Below are 18,280 nucleotides of genomic sequence, written 5' to 3'. Positions count from 1 at the left end.
CCTTTAAACACTCGGCATCTACTTCTCCATGATCATGCATAGGTCCATAATCTTCACGAGGTGGGACGTGACTGGAGCTGGCCAAACCTCAGGATGCCTCGGGATGGGGAGAGAAAGAGAAGCAGTGGAGAGGAATTAGCGTAGCTGCTGTTCATGATATTAACAGCACAAATTGATAATGTGCATGTGATCATATATTCTGGAGCACAAGGTTGTGATGTGATGTGTGTGATGTGTGTTATGTGTAGGCTTTGCTAAAAAGATATGTTTTTAATCTACACTTAAACTGGGAGAGTGTATCTGAACCCCGAACACTGTCAGGAAGACTGTTTCAGAGTTTAGGAGCCAAATGTAAAAATGCTCTACCACCTTTAGTGGACTTTGCTATTCTAGGAACTACTAGAAGCCCAGAGTTTTGAGATCTCAGGGAGCGTGACGGATTGTAGCGTGTTAAAAGACTGGAGAGATACATGGGAGCCAAACCATTTAGTGCTTTATAAGTGAGTAGCAGTAGTTTGTAGTCTATTTGAAACTTAACAGGAAGCCAGTGTAGGGACGATAAGATTGGGGTTATATGATCGTATTTTCTTGACCTAGTAAGAACTCTTGCTGCCGCATTCTGAACTAACTGAAGCTTGTTTATTAATGATGCAGGACATCCACCTAGTAATGCATTACAGTAGTCTATTCTAGAGGTCATAAACGCATGGACGAGCTTCTCTGCATCAGATATAGATAACATATTTCTTAGCTTAGAAATATTTCTAAGGTGAAAGAAGGCTGTTTTTGTAACTTGATTGATGTGATTTTTAAAAGATAAGTTGCTGTCTAAAATAACTCCCAGGTCTTTTACCGTTGAACTAGTAGTTACAGAACAACCGTCTAAATGCAGGCTGAGATGCTGGAGCTTCTGTGTACTATTTTTTGGGCCGATGAGCAAAATCTCCGTTTTATCAGAATTTAATAGCAGAAAGTTATGGGTCATCCAATCTCTTATTTCTTCAACACACTCAGTTATGCGAGCTAATTGAGCTGTATCGCCTGGTTTGGATGAAATATATAGCTGGGTATCATCAGCATAACAATGGAAGCTAATTCCATGCCTTCTAATAATATTTCCTAATGGAAGCATGTATATTGTGAAAAGCAGGGGTCCTAGAACTGACCCTTGTGGCACGCCATAATTTACCAGCATTATCCTGGATAGCTCTCCATTTAAATCTACGAAATGGTAACGATTGAACAGGTAGGATTTAAACCAGCTTAATGCCTGTCCCTGAATACCGATGTAATTCTGTAAGCGATCGAGGAGAAGATCATGATCTATAGTGTCGAACGCAGCACTAAGATGTAGTAAAACTAATAGGGAGATGTAGCCTTGGTCTAAAGCTAAAAACAGGTCATTAGTGATTTTAACTAGAGCAGTTTCTGTGCTATGATTGGGCCTAAAACCTGACTGAAACTCTTCAAAGATATTGTTCTCCTGCAAGTGGTTACATAACTGGGCAGCGACAATCTTTTCTAAAATCTTAGACATAAATGGAAGATTTGAAATTGGTCTGTAATTCGATAACGTGTTTGGATCCAGATTAGGTTTTTTAATGAGGGGCTTAATAACTGCTAACTTGAGGGATTTAGGGACATGACCTAACGATAGTGAGGAGTTAATAATATTGAGAAGAGGCTCACCAGCTGTATATAACACTTTCTTCAGTAGTTTAGTGGGAATTGGATCTAACTGACATGTTGTTGATTTAGCTTTCATAATAGCATCATACAGCTCTTCCTGTCCTATACATGTAAAACAGTGTAGTTGTGGGGTTGTAAGTACGATTGTGTCGGGAGATGCTGTCAGAGGTTGAACTGCCACAATTGTTTTTCTAATGTTATCTATTTTTTCAGTGAAGAAATTCATAAAGTCTTCACTACTAAACTGTGATGGAACACATTTTTCAGATCCCTGATTTGTTGTTAATTTAGCGACTGTACTGAAAAGGAACCTGGGGTTGTTTTTGTTATTTTCTATGAGTTTGCTCAGGTGTTTAGCTCTAGCAGCTTTTAGCGCCTGTCTGTAGCTGAGCATACTGTCTTTATACGCAATTCTAAATACCTCCAATTTAGTTTTCCTCCATTTTCTCTCCAGATTACGTGCTGTTCTCTTTAGGGCATGCGTATGACTATAATACCAAGGTGCAGGTGCTTGTTCTCAAACCTTTTTTAACCGGATCGGGGCAACAGTGTCTAAAGTGCTAGTGAGGATAAGGTCTATGTTGTTCGCCATCTCATCAAGATGATCAGCAGTTATGGGTTTAAAGTGAAACTGAGATAAATCAGGCAGGTTATTTATGAATCTGTCCTTAGTGGTTGGAACAATAGTCCTACCAAGTCGATAGCGTGGTGAAACACGGTTAATCTGCTCTACCGGTAGTGTGTACAGTATGAGATAATGGTCTGTGATGTCATCACGCTGGGGTAAAATATCTATATCAGTGACGTCTGCTCCGTGGGATATTATTAAGTCTAGTGTGTGGTTAAAAAGGTGGGTTGGTCTGGTGACGTTTTGTTTAACTCCAAAAGAGTTTAGTAAATCAAATGATAATCCTAAAGCATCGTTTACATCATCTACATGAATATTAAAATCTCCTACAAGCAGCACTTTATCAAAGCTGATCAAGAGGTCTGAGAGAAAACAAGCAAACTCTTGAAGAAAATTAGCGTAGGGTCCTGGGGGTCTGTACACGGTGACCAGAGCGAGTTTTCTATGCATGTCTGAAAGTGCAATTTTAAGAACGAGCACTTCAAATGATTTAAAGCTGAATCCTAATCTCTGACTAACATTAAGAGAGGCACTAAAAATGGTTCCTACACCCCCCCCACGACCAGACTGACGGGGCTCATGCTTATAAACATATCCTGACGGTGTCGACTTGTTTAGACCCATATAATCACCTGGTTTAATCCAGGTCTCAGTGAGACAGAGTGCTGAGAGATTATTATCTGTGATCATCTCATTTACAATCAGTGCTTTGGGTGCAAGTGATCTAATGTTTAAAAGACCAAACTTTAGAACTTTGTTGTGTTTGTTTATCTGGCATTTTTCAGTTTTAACTGCAATAAGATTATTTCTGGATCTTGTGTATGTAATTCTTGGTTTTACTACATGAGGAATAGATACGGTTTCTATAAACTGGGCTGTGTGTGAACTTGTAACTATTTGGTCTGTAGTATGCGTGTTCTTATAGTTGAAGATTTCTTGATGTCTTACCAGTCAGATGGTGTGAAGTATCCTAGAGATGTTATCTGATAGCACTGCTGCTCCCACTCTGCTGGGGTGCAGGCCATCAGGGTGGAAAAACCTAGGACGCTCCCAGAATCAGTTCCAGTTATTAACAAAGAGAAGTTCATGTTCTCGACACCATGACTGTAACCATTCATTTAGAGCTAAAAGTCTACTAAACTTCTCAGCCCCTCGCTGGTAAGTGGGAAGAGGTCCTGACACAATGATCCTCGTTGTGGGTGATGTGCTGCGTACCGTCTCCACCAGGATCCTGAAGTCCCTCTTTAAGATCTCCGTTTGCCGCAGCCTGGTGTCGTTCGCTCCGGCATGGAGAACAACCGTTCCGAAGTTCTCGTTCAGGATCGCGGGTACCTGCGCAGCGATATCCAGAACACGAGCACCAGGAAAACAGCGAGTGTGCACCTTACCTTTAGCTCGGGTAGCGCGGACATGCCGGACGATGGAATCTCCGAGAATAACAGTGTCGCGTTCCGTCTCGCGGAGGGGGACGAAGCGGTTCTCGGTTGAGATCTCGAAGGCCGGTGGTGGAGGTGGAGACGTCCTCGATCGGGGCTTGGCTTGTCTCTTTCGCCGCGGCCGCATCCAGGGTCCATGTTGCACCGGTGCCGGAGTTGTAGGTGCGCTGGGCCTGGGCAGAGAAGCACGCGGAGTTGATGTGCTGGAAGCGTTAGGTTCAACCCGGGAGTTTACCTGGGATGAGTGCACGTCCGCCCGGGATGTTTCCAGCGCCGCTTTCCGCTCTCGCAGCCGGTCATGCTTTGCATGAAGCTCGCGAATCTGTTTCTCCAATGCCTCCATCTCCAACGCCACCGTTTGCAACTCGAACGAGTCCTCACCTGTGCTCGAATGCAGACAAACAACCGGCATAGTGCTTATAATCACGAACAGATTTATTATACAGAGATGTGAGTGAGAGAAAATAAATATAAACAACACTAGTGATAGTCGAGTTAACTAACTACAGGCACAAGTCAGGAAGACAAAAACAGTTTAGGATTATTAAAAGACGAAAAACGGATAGATAGATAGATAGATAGATAGATAGATAGATAGATAGATAGATAGATAGATAGATAGATAGATAGATAGATAGATAGATAGATAGATAGATAGATAGATAGATAGATAGATAGATAGATAGCAAAGTTTGTTTGAAAAACGCCGAGAGAGATACAAACACGTAATTCGCGGCAAACAAGTCAAACACTGGAAGCTACGTCACAAGTCAGGTAGGGCATTTTCAGCTGTGAGTCCCAAAATCTGTGCCGAAGTCTAACAGGTTAAACTAACTACACTGGAGAAACAAAGGGTTGGAAGCAGCACATTTCTACCATTACTCTCTGGCTACTCAGCTTCAACAGATATACAAATGGATCCACCCAAACTCATCAGAAAATATATGATTAGATATTGAGCAAACAATTTGTAAGGACATTTGAATTTCACAATTCTATAGTCAGACAATCAAAAATACACTCCTGTATTAAAGCAGCAACTATAACAGTCTCTTTGACAGCCTAGTGAAAATTTTACCAAATTACAAACACAGCCTCTTAGACCATCTAAATACATTCCCATGTGGAATTACCCAGAATACACAGCTAATATGAAGCCACTCAATTTACACACTTGGGCAGAAAAGAGCATTACACAACTCCAACACATCTTTCCTATTAATAATCTGCTCTCATTTTCACACTTGGTCCAGAAATACAGCATCAGGAGTAATAGTTTTTTAAAAATCTACAAATAAAATCATTTATTTAATCAAAAATCAATACTCAAACTATGAATCTACACCTCTTACCTTCAATCTCAGAGTTAATGAATAAATCATCCTTAAAAAAAACTCTATATTCCAAAATGTACAGAATATAATAATAAAAAAAAAAAGAACCCAGACACATACAGTATGTTCACACCCTTTGGTACTGTACCCCAATTAACAATTTTTTGGTATAATGTCATTGAGTCAGTATCCGTCACATCCAATTTCTCCATCACTTTGTTTACTAGGTGATAAATCCATAACCAGTTTAGAACATTAATATTTAAAGTTTTGGACACACACACACGCACACACACACACACACACACACACACACCACACACACACACACGTGCCCACTAATACAAGAATGAAAATACAGGACTTAATTACAATGTTGGCTTTTGGAGTTGCATGTTTGTTTGTCCAAGTGATTTTGTATTTGGCACATGTAGATTTTTTTATATTCTTTACTTAGCAAAATAAAATATAAATTACAAAATTATTTAAAAAAAACCTTTAATTTAAACCACACCCATTTTTAACATTTCTATACTACATGTACTTTGTGCTGTTCTGTGTGACATTACAACCTGCTGATGTTTACACACTGCACTGAATTAATACTGAGACTGTATTTACTGTGTGTGTGTGTGTGTGTGTGTGTGTGTGTGTGTGTGTGTGTGTGTGTGTGTGTGTGTGTGTTTGAGATGTCAGTGTTCTAATTTATTATCATTTCTCTCCCAGGTTGTGTGAGTGTAATCTCACAGGTGAAAGTTGTAGAATTCTGTCCTCAGTTCTCAGTTCAAACTCCTCCAGTCTGAGAGAACTGAACCTGAGTAACAATAACCTGCAGGATTCAGGAGTGAAGCTGCTCTCTGCTGGACTGGAGAATCCACACTGTACACTGGAGATACTGAGGTCAGATCATCACTTACACACTGTAGATCCTGCATTTCTGTCATATGGCTGTTTTAGATGAATAAAATGTTGTGTGTCCTGAAGCACAATTTAAATAAAGCAGCAAAAACTGCTATAGTTTTCCAGATTCATAAATAACAAACACTGAAATAGATGTTTAACAATCTGGAGTTTCTACTTGGTTTTATTTTGTGTGTGTGTGTGTGTGTGTGTGTGTGTGTGTGTGTGTGTGTGTGTGTGTGTGTGTGTGTGTGTTTAAGATGACAGTGTTTTGATTTATCATCATTTTTCTCCCAGGCTGCGTCAGTGTGATCTCACAGAGGAAAGTTGTAGAATTCTGTTCTCAGTTCTCAGTTCAAACTCCTCCAGTCTGAGAGAACTGGACCTGAGTGGGAATAACCTGCAGGATTTAGGAGTGAAGCTGCTCTCTGCTGGACTGGAGAATCCACACTGTACACTGGAGATACTGAGGTCAGATCATCACTTACACACTGTGTTTATTATTTTAGTTTCAGTGAGACATTTCACTCTTTACTGAGGTTGGAATGGGAAATAAATAATAGATGTGTTGTAGGTTGTATTTATAGATATGGATATAGAGATAAAACTTTAAATGATAATTGCTGCTGGTTTTGTACTTTATAGTCATAAAGTAATTAATGTGATATTTATTATCAGTCTGTTTATTTCTGTAAAGCTGGTTTGTGACACTGACCAACTGTTAAAACACTACAAATAAAACTACATTTAATTCAATCAAACTGAGACAAAGAGAATGAGAATAATGATGTTTTGGACTTTGGGCTTCACAGGATTGTGATCATTCAGGTGTGTCTTTTACTCACAGATACAAGGCTGTGTGTGTGTGTGTGTGTGTGTGTGTGTGTGTGTGTGTGTGTGTGTGTGTGTGTGTGTGTGTGTGTGTGTGTGTTGAGATGATTTAGTCCAGTTCTGGTGCAAAGTGCAATTCTCCTTCTACTACAGAACACAGAGCTTCTCCATAACATCACACAGTCTCAAATATCTTCAGATCCCTCATACTCTTATAAATAACATCAATCGAAATACTTCATTTTGTAAGTCTGGAGAAGATTCGTTTGGCATCACAGTCTGCATTTTATGTTTTCTAGTTCTTCCTGCTGAAGTTTTTTAATTTTAGCTTGACCAAGAATAAGATTTCATTCATTCATTCATTCATTTTCTCCCGCTTATCCGTAATCCGGGTCGCGGGGGCAGCAGTCTAAGCAGGCCCCCGCCTTCGACTGCTGCCCAATCCTCACAGCACCGTCCCTTACGGTCCCTCCTGCAGGTGGTGAGCCCACGGGAAGGAGAATAAGATTTCATTTTAATTAAAATTTTAAATGAAAGTTTAATCAGCACATAATCAGCACATAAACCTGTTTCTCCAGACGTATTTAAAACCAGGAATAAAACACTAAAAAGTTAAATCCACATTTAAAGACCTTAAGATACGTTTTAAAAGCACAAACAGAGGCTGTAACCTGGAGCAGTGTGTTAAAGCATGAAAAACAGTTTTTCTCTGTGAACAGAATGGACAGTCTTGTAAAATATCATTGTTTAAAATACAAATAAGAGTTTACAGAGATGATACAGTGTAAAATCCTCCACTGGAGGTCTGCAGATGTTTGGTTAATGGTGGTTTGTACAGTGTCTCCACTCTGGTTTATTATCATCATTTCATCAGTACATTTCTCCACTGGGTGTCCACCCTCCCTTTCAGTTTGATCTTATTTAAAACTTAAACTCAGGCCCTGTAGAGCAGCTTCCCTGAAACTGTCCCAAAGTTCATCTCCCCTTCACCCCTGCACTCCAGGAGGGCAACCTCCACACCTGTCTAGATCGGCAGTGATGTCCAGCTGGGGAAAGGATTCCTCTTCTGCAGGACCGGTCTCACCGATTTTATAGTCCTTCAGCTGAACATGCTCCTCTGCTGTTAGGGTGGACCTCTAGAGAAATATGAGCTGATTGACGACTGTGTGTGTGTGTGTATTGTTGAGATTGGACTGGCCACACATCAATATGATTGGCCATGACTGTAAACAATAGCTTGTCTGGCTACCTGGCCATCAATATGAATGCCAAATCAATATCAATATCCCCAAACATGTAGAACAAAAGCCTTTACTGGTCAGCAGGTCATTAATATGCAGACTGTATGAATAGAGTATGAATGATCAGCTGAGTTTAGCAGGTGTCTCTCAAACAGAGGGAGGGAGAAAAGGATCAGACAGTCTCAGATAAATGTTTGTAGGAATCTCATTTGTTATAAAAATCTTCATAAAATTTGAAATATAAACTCATGACACATGTGGCTTTTAACCCAGTACTTTTCTGGATTGCTCCAGGACTGATTTCATGTATTTATATATGAAATAAAAATAATGGTCAATGCAGGAAATGTATATCTATGGCACTTCATCATCTATAACTTAATATCTTTTTGAGCAATATCAATTTTGATGATAGACAGTAAAGCTCAAAGTGTCTTCTTTTTAAAGATATATAAATTGTGTATGTAGCACATTTTTATCAGGAACTGTGAACGTTTAAATTTAGGTAGAGCATTTCAGCTGTGAGTCCTAAAATTTGGGTGGGGAGGGGCGAACCAGACATAGTCTCAGATAAATGTTTGTAGGAATCTCATTTTTTATGATATATTCATACAATTTAAAATATAAACTCATGAGACATGTGGCTTTTAACCCATTTTAACATTTAAAGTCAGGTAGGGCATTTTCAGCTGTGAGTCCCAAAATCTGTGCCGAAGGCTAACAGGTTAAACTAACTACACTGGAGAAACAAAGGGTTGGAAGCAGCACATTTCTACCATTACTCTCTGGCTACTCAGCTTCAACAGATATACAAATGGATCCACCCAAACTCATCAGAAAATATATGATTAGATATTGAGCAAACAATTTGTAAGGACATTTGAATTTCAGATTTACAATTCTATAGTCAGACAATCAAAAATACACTCCTGTATTAAAGCAGCAACTATAACAGTCTCTTTGACAGCCTAGTGAAAATTTTACCAAATTACAAACACAGCCTCTTAGACCATCTAAATACATTCCCATGTGGAATTACCCAGAATACACAGCTAATATGAAGCCACTCAATTTACACACTTGGGCAGAAAAGAGCATTACACAACTCCAACACATCTTTCCTATTAATAATCTGCTCTCATTTTCACACTTGGTCCAGAAATACAGCATCAGGAGTAATAGTTTTTTAAAAATCTACAAATAAAATCATTTATTTAATCAAAAATCAATACTCAAACTATGAATCTACACCTCTTACCTTCAATCTCAGAGTTAATGAATAAATCATCCTTAAAAAAAACTCTATATTCCAAAATGTACAGAATATAATAATAAAAAAAAAAAGAACCCAGACACATACAGTATGTTCACACCCTTTGGTACTGTACCCCAATTAACAATTTTTTGGTATAATGTCATTGAGTCAGTATCCGTCACATCCAATTTCTCCATCACTTTGTTTACTAGGTGATAAATCCATAACCAGTTTAGAACATTAATATTTAAAGTTTTGGACACACACACACACACACACACACACACACACACACACACACACACACACACACACACACACACATATATATGTGCCCACAAATACAAGAATGAAAATACAGGACTTAATTACAATGTTGGCTTTTGGAGTTGCATGTTTGTTTGTCCAAGTGATTTTGTATTTGGCACATGTAGATGTTTTTATATTCTTTACTTAGCAAAATAAAATATAAATTACAAAATTATTTAAAAAAAACCTTTAATTTAAACCCCACCCATTTTTAACATTTCTATACTACATGTACTTTGTGCTGTTCTGTGTGACAACCTGCTGATGTTTACACACTGCACTGATTTAATCCTAAAACTGTATTTACTGTGTGTGTGTGTGTGTGTGTGTGTGTGTGTGTGTGTGTGTGTGTGTGTGTGTGTGTGTGTGTGTGTTTGAGATGTCAGTGTTTTAATTTATCATCATTTCTCTCCCAGGCTGTCTGAGTGTAATCTTACAGAGAAAAGCTGTAAAATTCTGTCCTCAGTTCTCAGTTCAAACTCCTCCAGTCTGAGAGAACTGAACCTGAGTGGGAATAACCTGCAGGATTTAGGAGTGAAGCTGCTCTCTGCTGGACTGGAGAATCCACACTGTACACTGGAGATACTGAGGTCAGATCATCACTTACACACTGTGTTTATTATTTTAGTTTCAGTGAGACATTTCACTCTTTACTGAGGTTGGAATGGGAAATAAATAATAGATGTGTTGTAGGTTGTATTTATAGATATGGATATAGAGATAAAACTTTAAATGATAATTGCTGCTGGTTTTGTACTTTATAGTCATAAAGTAATTAATGTGATATTTTTTATCAGTCTGTTTATTTGTGTAAAGCTGCTTTGTGACACTGACCAACTGTTAAAACACTACAAATAAAACTACATTTAATTCAATCAAACTGAGACAAAGAGAATGAGAATAATGATGTTTTGGACTTTGGGCTTCACAGGATTGTGATCATTCAGGTGTGTCTTTTACTCACAGATACAAGGCTGTGTGTGTGTGTGTGTGTGTGTGTGTGTGTGTGTGTGTGTGTGTGTGTGTTGAGATGATTTAGTCCAGTTCTGGTGCAAAGTGCAATTCTCCTTCTACTACAGAACACAGAGCTTCTCCATAACATCACACAGTCTCAAATATCTTCAGATCCCTCATACTCTTATAAATAACATCAATCGAAATACTTCATTTTGTAAGTCTGGAGAAGATTCGTTTGGCATCACAGTCTGCATTTTATGTTTTCTAGTTCTTCCTGCTGAGGTTTTTTAATTTTAGCTTGACCAAGAATAAAATAAAATTTTAATTAAAATTTTAAATGAAAGTTTAATCAGCACATAATCAGCACATAAACCTGTTTCTCTAGACGTATTTAAAACCAGGAATAAAACACTAAAATTTAAATCCACATTTAAAGACCTTAAGATACGTTTTAAAAGCACAAACAGAGGCTGTAACCTGGAGCAGTGTGTTAAAGCATGAAAAACAGTTTTTCTCTGTGAACAGAATGGACAGTCTTGTAAAATATCATTGTTTAAAATACAAATAAGAGTTTACAGAGATGATACAGTGTAAAATCCTCCACTGGAGGTCTGCAGATGTTTGGTTAATGGTGGTTTGTACAGTGTCTCCACTCTGGTTTATTATCATCATTTCATCAGTACATTTCTCCACTGGGTGTCCACCCTCCCTTTCAGTTTGATCTTATTTAAAACTTAAACTCAGGCCCTGTAGAGCAGCTTCCCTGAAACTGTCCCAAAGTTCATCTCCCCTTCACCCCTGCACTTCAGGAGGGCAACCTCCACACCTGTCTAGATCGACAGTGATGTCCAGCTGGGGAAAGGATTCCTCTTCTGCAGGACCGGTCTCACCGATTTTATAGTCCTTCAGCTGAACATGCTCCTCTGCTGTTAGGGTGGACCTCTAGACAAATATGAGCTGATTGATGACACACAAGGACTGGAATCCCATTCATGTTGCCAGGTCCTCTCCTTATGACAGGTCTGTCTCTGCGATGTTCTGGACAGTGTGAGGGTGGTCACGCCGGAGATGTCCAGACAACTCCTGTGGACCAGGGGCTTCTCCAGCAGCCAGTGTAGTGATCTGCAGCCGTTAAAACAATGTTCTGTCCTGTCCTCCCACTATGTGCAAAAGTCCACTGGCTGCTGTTCTCAATATCAGGTTCCTGGGCCCTGTTAGGAGTCTCTGGATACAGCCTTTTACCTACAGTTCTGCTGGCGAGTTAATCCAGCCCCTGGCCCCTTTCCTCTTTGGGTAGATGGAGTACACTCTGCGGAATCCTGACCATCCCAGAAGAAGTCGACAAGCAGGGCCTGGATGTTCACTAGCAGGTTTGGCGGTGGATCCATGCCTGCCAGCTTGTGCCAGAGAGACAACCCATCCAGGTTTTTGATTACCAGCGTTCGCCCCTAGTAGGACCTCTTTGGAAATCACCACTTCCACCTGCTCAGTCTGCCCTTTACAGTTGCTCTACAGTGCTTTCCTAGTTTTTATTTAAAAACTCATTACTCCCCAGGTAGACAACCAAGTATTTAATACCAACTTTTTTCCACACCAGGCCTCCTGGAAATGTAGGTTTCCCACCTCCCCAACTAAAACTTCTTAACTAATTCCCCAGTTGAATTTTGCTGATGATAAAAAGTATGCATACTGCATTCCTAGTTCATTAAAATCAGACCAGTCTTTAAGCCTAATAGCCTGGAGACACGAATTAGGTATATGTTGTTAAATATTTCCCAACCACTAACACACACTCCTCTACACTCACACACACCACCCACTCCAATAAGATATTTTACGGAAAATTATTGCGAAAAAGATTGACAACACGTTAACCGGTCTCATGATCTACATGCCATTCTCACTTTCCGCCCATGCATGTGCAGAGAGAGAGAGAGAGAGAGAGAGAGAGAGAGAGAGAGAGAGAGAGAGAGAGAGATTATTGTTGTATTATAATTTCTCTACCAAGGTGTGTGTGTGTGTGTGTGTTTAAGATATCAGTGTTTTGATTTATTATAATTTCCCTCCCAGGCTGCGTTACTGTAATCTCACAGTGAAAAGTTGTAGAATTCTGTCCTCAATTCTCAGTTCAAACTCCTCCAGTCTGAGAGAACTGAACCTGAGTAAGAATAAACTGCAGGATTCAGGAGTGAAGCTGCTCTCTGCTGGACTGGAGAATCCACACTGTACACTGGAGATACTGAGGTCAGATCATCACTTACACACTGTAGATCCTGCATTTCTGTCATATGGATGTTTTAGATGAATAAAATGTTGTGTGTCCTGAAGCACAATTTAAATAAAGAAGCAACAACTGCTATAGTTTTCCACATTCATAAAAATCAAACACTAAAATAGATGTAGATTTTATTTCTAGATCTGGAGTTTCATGAACTGCTATAGTTTTACAGATTTATAAATTCAGTAAGCTGCTGATCTATAATTGTAGTTCTATAATTATTGATCTCTCTACAGGCTGGAAAGCTGCAGTATTACAGGTGAAGGTTGTGCTGCTCTGGTTTTAGCTCTGAGGTCAAACACCTCATCACACCTGAGAGAACTGAATCTGAACTACAATGAAGCAGGAGAATCAGGAGTGAAGCTGCTCTCTGATCTACTGAAGGATCCACACTGTAAACTGGAGACACTACAGTGAGTTACTGAGTTACTGTTCATTTGTATGCAGGTTCTACATTTCTGTAGAGTGTAAATACTGATTATGATGATTGTAATAAAAAACTGATCATTTTACTCTTCTCTCCTTTATTACAGGTTCTGATCTGAGTCTCACACACGGAGGAACATGATCAACAATAATGTATTTTATGATAATAATTGTTTTAAATGTAATTCAAATGTAATTTGTATAATGTATTTTTACTCCATACAGTAGAATTAAATCAGAGTACAGACTGAGAAAAGTGTTTATGCTGATACAAAAGTCTAGATTGGTTAATTATGTGAATATTTGTGATAAATCTTTTTACTTTTCTTATTTTATATATATATATATATATATTCCCTCGTGTTCTCTGCCCCACTGTCCTTTTCATTTCATTTTTATCATTAACTAAAATCTTCTGACAGCTCAGGGAAAAAGGAGGCAAAGGAAGTGCAAGAACAGTAATAGAGAAAAAAGAATTCCTTTGATTTAATCAGACTATTCTGCCCTGTTGGAGCACCAGTGAAATACTCCACATAAAGGGCACACAGGTAAGTTTTACCAATTAAGGGGAGAGAACAATAAGGAATGAGGCATGGGTATCTTTACAAAAAATATCTACTTTATTATAAAAAAAAAAGAAACACAAAAAAAATACTTTACCCACACACACAGATACAATACGGATACCTCTCCAGGCCAGGCTTAGCAGGAACAAGGCAGGCCGTCTGGAGCTCAAGAGGCTTCCGAACCAACCCAATACAAACCAAATTACCAACCCAGTCTCACGGCATTTCATGATATAGTCATGAAATTGTATCTATTGATTTGTGTTTATGGACACGAAGTTTCCCTATTTTTCGTGACACTCTTCTATCTAATGTATTTCAATACGGAGTATCTTTCTTGCCTTTGCCACATTTTTTCTTTCTGCCACTGGGCACCACAGACGCTGTATTTTTTTTCTCCCAATTTTTCCTTCATATTTTAATTTTTAAACTTTTACTCAACATTTAATCAGGGGATTTTATTCTTGTTTTTATTGCTTTATATTCTGTAAGCTACTCGTTATTATAACCATCATCAGTGGTTCCTTCCAGTCACAATACAGTAAATATTTTCTCCCGGGGAATTAACAACACTGCAGATTTGTGCTTCGGCCATCGCTTCTAAATGCCGTTGCTATTCTGAGAAATAGTGTTTTTCAATTGGTTTGGTAAATACTACAGTACCCATGAGTCTTATCGAGTGTTACTATGGTGAAGACGGAGGCTAAAAATTACCTGAGTTCCCGCCGCCAATACTCTTTTAATGACATCCTCATCTTTTCTCAACAAAAACACAAAAGTGTGCTTTATACAGTGAGGAAAATAAGTATTTGAACACGCTGCTATTTTGCAAGTTCTCCCACTTAGAAATCATGGAGGGGTCTGAAATTGTCATCGTAGGTGCATGTCCACTGTGAGAGACATAATCTAAAAAAAAAAATCCAGAAATCACAATATATGATTTTTAAACTATTTATTTGTATGATACAGCTGCAAATAAGTATTTGAACACCTGTCTATCAGCTAGAATTCTGACCCTCAAAGACCTGTTAGTCTGCCTTAAAAATGTCCACCTCCACTACATTTATTATCCTAAATTAGATGCACCTGTTTGAGGTCTTTAGCTGCATAAAGACACCTGTCCACCCCATACAATCAGTAAGAATCCAACTACTAACATGGCCAAGACCAAAGAGCTGTCCAAAGACACTAGAGACAAAATTGTACACCTCCACAAGGCTGGAAAGGGCTACGGGGAAATTGCCAAGCAGCTTGGTGCAAAAAGGTCCACTGTTGGAGCAATCATTAGAAAATGGAAGAAACTAAACATGACTGTCAATCTCCCTCAGACTGGGGCTCCATGCAAGATCTCACCTCGTGGGGTCTCAATGATCCTAAGGAAGGTGAGAAATCAGCCCAGAACTACACGGGAGGAGCTGGTCAATGACCTGAAAAGAGCTGGGATCACGGTTTACAAGGTTACTTTTGGTAATACACTAAGACGTCATGGTTTGAAATCATGCATGGCACGGAAGGTTCCCCTGCTTAAACCAGCACATGTCCAGGCACCTCTTAAGTTTGCCAATGACCATTTGGATGATCCAGAGGAGTCATGGGAGAAAGTCATGTGGTCAGATGAGACCAAAATAGAACTTTTTGGGTCATAATTCCACTAAACGTGTTTGGAGGAAGAAGAATGATGAGTACCATCCCAAGAACACCATCCCTACTGTGAAGCATGGGGGTGGTAGCATCATGCTTTGGGGGTGTTTTTCTGCACATGGGACAGGGCGACTGCACTGTATTAAGGAGAGGATGACCGGGGCCATATATTGCGAGATTTTGTGGAACAACCTCCTTCCCTCAGTTAGAGCATTGAAGATGGGTCGAGGCTGGGTCTTCCAACATGACAATGACCCGAAGCACACAGCCAGGATAACCAAGGAGTGGCTCTGTAAGAAGCATATCAAGGTTCTGGCATGGCCTAGCCAGTCTCCAGACCTAAACCCAATAGAGAATCTTTGGAGGGAGCTCAAACTCCTTGTTTCTCAGCGACAGGCCAGAAACCTGACTAATCTAGAGAAGATCTGTGTGGAGGAGTGGGCCAAAATCCCTCCTGCAGTGTGTGCAAACCTGGTGAAAAACTACAGGAAACGTTTGACCTCTGTAATTGCAAACAAAGGCTCCTGTACCAAATATTAACATTGACTTTCTCAGGTGTTCAAATACTTATTTGCAGCTGTATCATACAAATAAATAGTTTAAAAATCATACATTGTGATTTTTTTTTTTTAGATTATGTCTCTCACAGTGGACATGCACCTACGATGACAATTTCAGACCCCTCCATGATTTCTAAGTGGGAGAACTTGCAAAATAGCAGGGTGTTCAAAAACTTATTTTCCTCACTGTATTTCAACAATATGACGTTATGACCATTTTTAATTGTTTCTGTTTTGATTGTAAGAAATATATATTTTTTTGTGGGATCAGATGTGTATTAATGAATACAAATGTATATAAAAATTTTCTTTACTTTTTTGTAATTCTAATAAACAATATCACATTTATTTTTTTGGAATGTGATTATTTTCTCTGTTTACAACACCATTTTTATTTTTGAAATAAATCATGTAGTGTTTTTTATTTGGAAATCAGGGTCAAAGGAGTTGGATGGTATTTCATAAATGTAAAGTAAAAAAATATGTAAAGGGTTTTTAGTATTCTAAAACTATTTTATGATTATCTTCGCTCAGCAGTTTATAAGACAGCTGCTAAAACAGCTGTACTAGTGAGAAAAAAATGTTTCTTTAGCTGTAAGGGCTACCTCCTGATTATTTTCTGAAACTAACATTTTTATCTTTTTTAATTGTGTATTATTTGTTTTCTGTTTAGATTTATTTTGTTAATTTGTTTATGCTGAACTATTTTAGTAGACTATCACTGTGTTTTGTATTCTGGTTGTGTGTTTACTTTATACGTTTTGTGTCAGTTAAGTTTAGGTGTTGTATGCATCCCATGTGAGTGCTATTTTAATAATAATAATAATAATAATACATTTGAAAGAAACAAAGAAACAAAGAAAGGAAGTTTTGGATAGTGGACGTCATTACTACTGATCCTCAGCCTCCGTTGCTATTCTTCTCATTGTGCTCAAACCAGTGTCCAGGTAAGTTATGAGGCTCATAACTAAGCAAAGCAAATCAAATTATATTTTATTTGTCACATACACCCACATACATACATACAGAATAGGACATGCAGTGAAATGCTTTATATGACTGTCTGGCATGAGGGAATAGGATGGGGAGAAAAATAATACAAAGAAAAAAAAGCAGAAAAATAAGGAGTATAAACTATGTAAAATATAAAATATATAAAGATATATATGAGGAAAAAGTGTATATACAAGGTATGCTTATGAATACAAGGTATGCTTATGACAGTAAACAATAATCACATAAGATGGTTGATGTGATTGTCCTTAAAGTGAACGTGTGCGGTATGGTGTGGTTTAAAGTGCACTGTGCTGTGCAAGTCCACAGTTAAAGTGACAGTCCAGAGAAAGTGTTGTAGTGCGAAAAGAAAAATATTTGCAGAAAAGTGTGGCGATGGAGAGAGTGGACCAGCTTTTAGATCCTGTGTGTTTCCTGGTTTAAACTCCAAATGGCCTGCAGGAAGAAGCTCCTCCTCATTCTCTCTGTGTTCGCTTTCAGGGGGCCGAAGCGTTTTAACCAAATGCAACAAAGAAAAGAGTCCATTGTTGAGATGGCTGAGGTCCTTCATAATCTTCCTGGCTCTGGTCCGGCACCGCATGCTGTAGATGTCCTGCAGGTCAGGGAGCTTGGTGTGGATGGTACGTTCAGCTGAACGCACCACCCTCTGGAGGGCTCACCTGTCCTGCATGGTACTGTTCCCGAACCAGGAAGTGATGCTACCCATCAGAACGCTCCCAATGGTGCAGGTGTAAAAAGTCTTTAGCACCTGAGGGGGAAGTTTACAGTCCCTTAAGCGTCTCAGATGGTACACACGTTGCCGGGCCTTCTTCACCAGGGTGTTGATGTGACAGGACCAAGACAGGTCCTGTGTGATGTAAACACCAAGGTACCGGAAACTGTCCACTCTCTCCACTGGGGTCCCGTTGATGTTTAGTGTTCGGTATGACCGCTCCTGCTTCGTGCTGAAGTCTAAGATCAACTCCTTGGTCTTGCTGACGTTCAGGAGAAGGTTGTTCACCTGGCACCATCTCTCCAGGTTTTTAACCTCCTGTAGGTAGGCCGTCTCGTCGTTGTTGGTGATCCGGCCCACCACAACAGTGTCGTCAGCAAACTTGATGATAGTAGTGGAGTTGGAAGTGGCCACACAGTCCTATGTGTACAGTGGGAAGAGCAGGGGGCTCAGAACACAACCAGTCCAGCAGACTTTCGTGCGTTAACTCTAGAGCATAGAGT

At 39.3% G+C, this 18,280-nt stretch overlaps 3 protein-coding genes across 3 annotated transcripts in view; 2 read left to right on the top strand and 1 right to left on the bottom strand.

Annotated features, from left to right (window-relative positions):
- Positions 1 to 18,280, top strand: part of LOC310727127 (uncharacterized protein) — a 564,745-nt gene that overhangs the window by 247,763 nt on the left and 298,702 nt on the right. Inside the window, exons 20-24 of the mRNA XM_083543328.1 lie at positions 5,814 to 5,987; positions 6,285 to 6,458; positions 10,040 to 10,213; positions 12,651 to 12,824; positions 13,095 to 13,271. Of these exons, the coding sequence (XP_083399454.1) occupies positions 5,814 to 5,987; positions 6,285 to 6,458; positions 10,040 to 10,213; positions 12,651 to 12,824; positions 13,095 to 13,271 (873 nt within the window). The remainder of the gene's footprint in view (positions 1 to 5,813; positions 5,988 to 6,284; positions 6,459 to 10,039; positions 10,214 to 12,650; positions 12,825 to 13,094; positions 13,272 to 18,280) is intronic.
- The window catches only part of LOC310730409 (uncharacterized protein), an 88,283-nt gene that overhangs the window by 49,424 nt on the left and 20,579 nt on the right, over positions 1 to 18,280 (top strand). The window lies entirely within an intron of this gene.
- Positions 47 to 4,237, bottom strand: LOC310730104 (uncharacterized protein). The gene is made up of 2 exons (XM_083548897.1): positions 3,266 to 4,237; positions 47 to 97 (listed from the first exon to the last, which is right to left on the bottom strand). Exon 1 carries the CDS (start codon positions 4,163 to 4,165, stop codon positions 3,374 to 3,376), a length of 792 nt encoding a protein of 263 aa, XP_083405023.1. The 5' UTR covers positions 4,166 to 4,237; the 3' UTR covers positions 47 to 97; positions 3,266 to 3,373.

This window comes from Silurus aristotelis (assembly GCF_946808225.1).
Source record: "Silurus aristotelis genome assembly, chromosome: 1".
Lineage (NCBI taxonomy): Eukaryota > Metazoa > Chordata > Actinopteri > Siluriformes > Siluridae > Silurus > Silurus aristotelis.
Note: the sequence above shows the minus strand (reverse complement) of the source record. Positions and strands in the feature narration are given on the sequence as shown.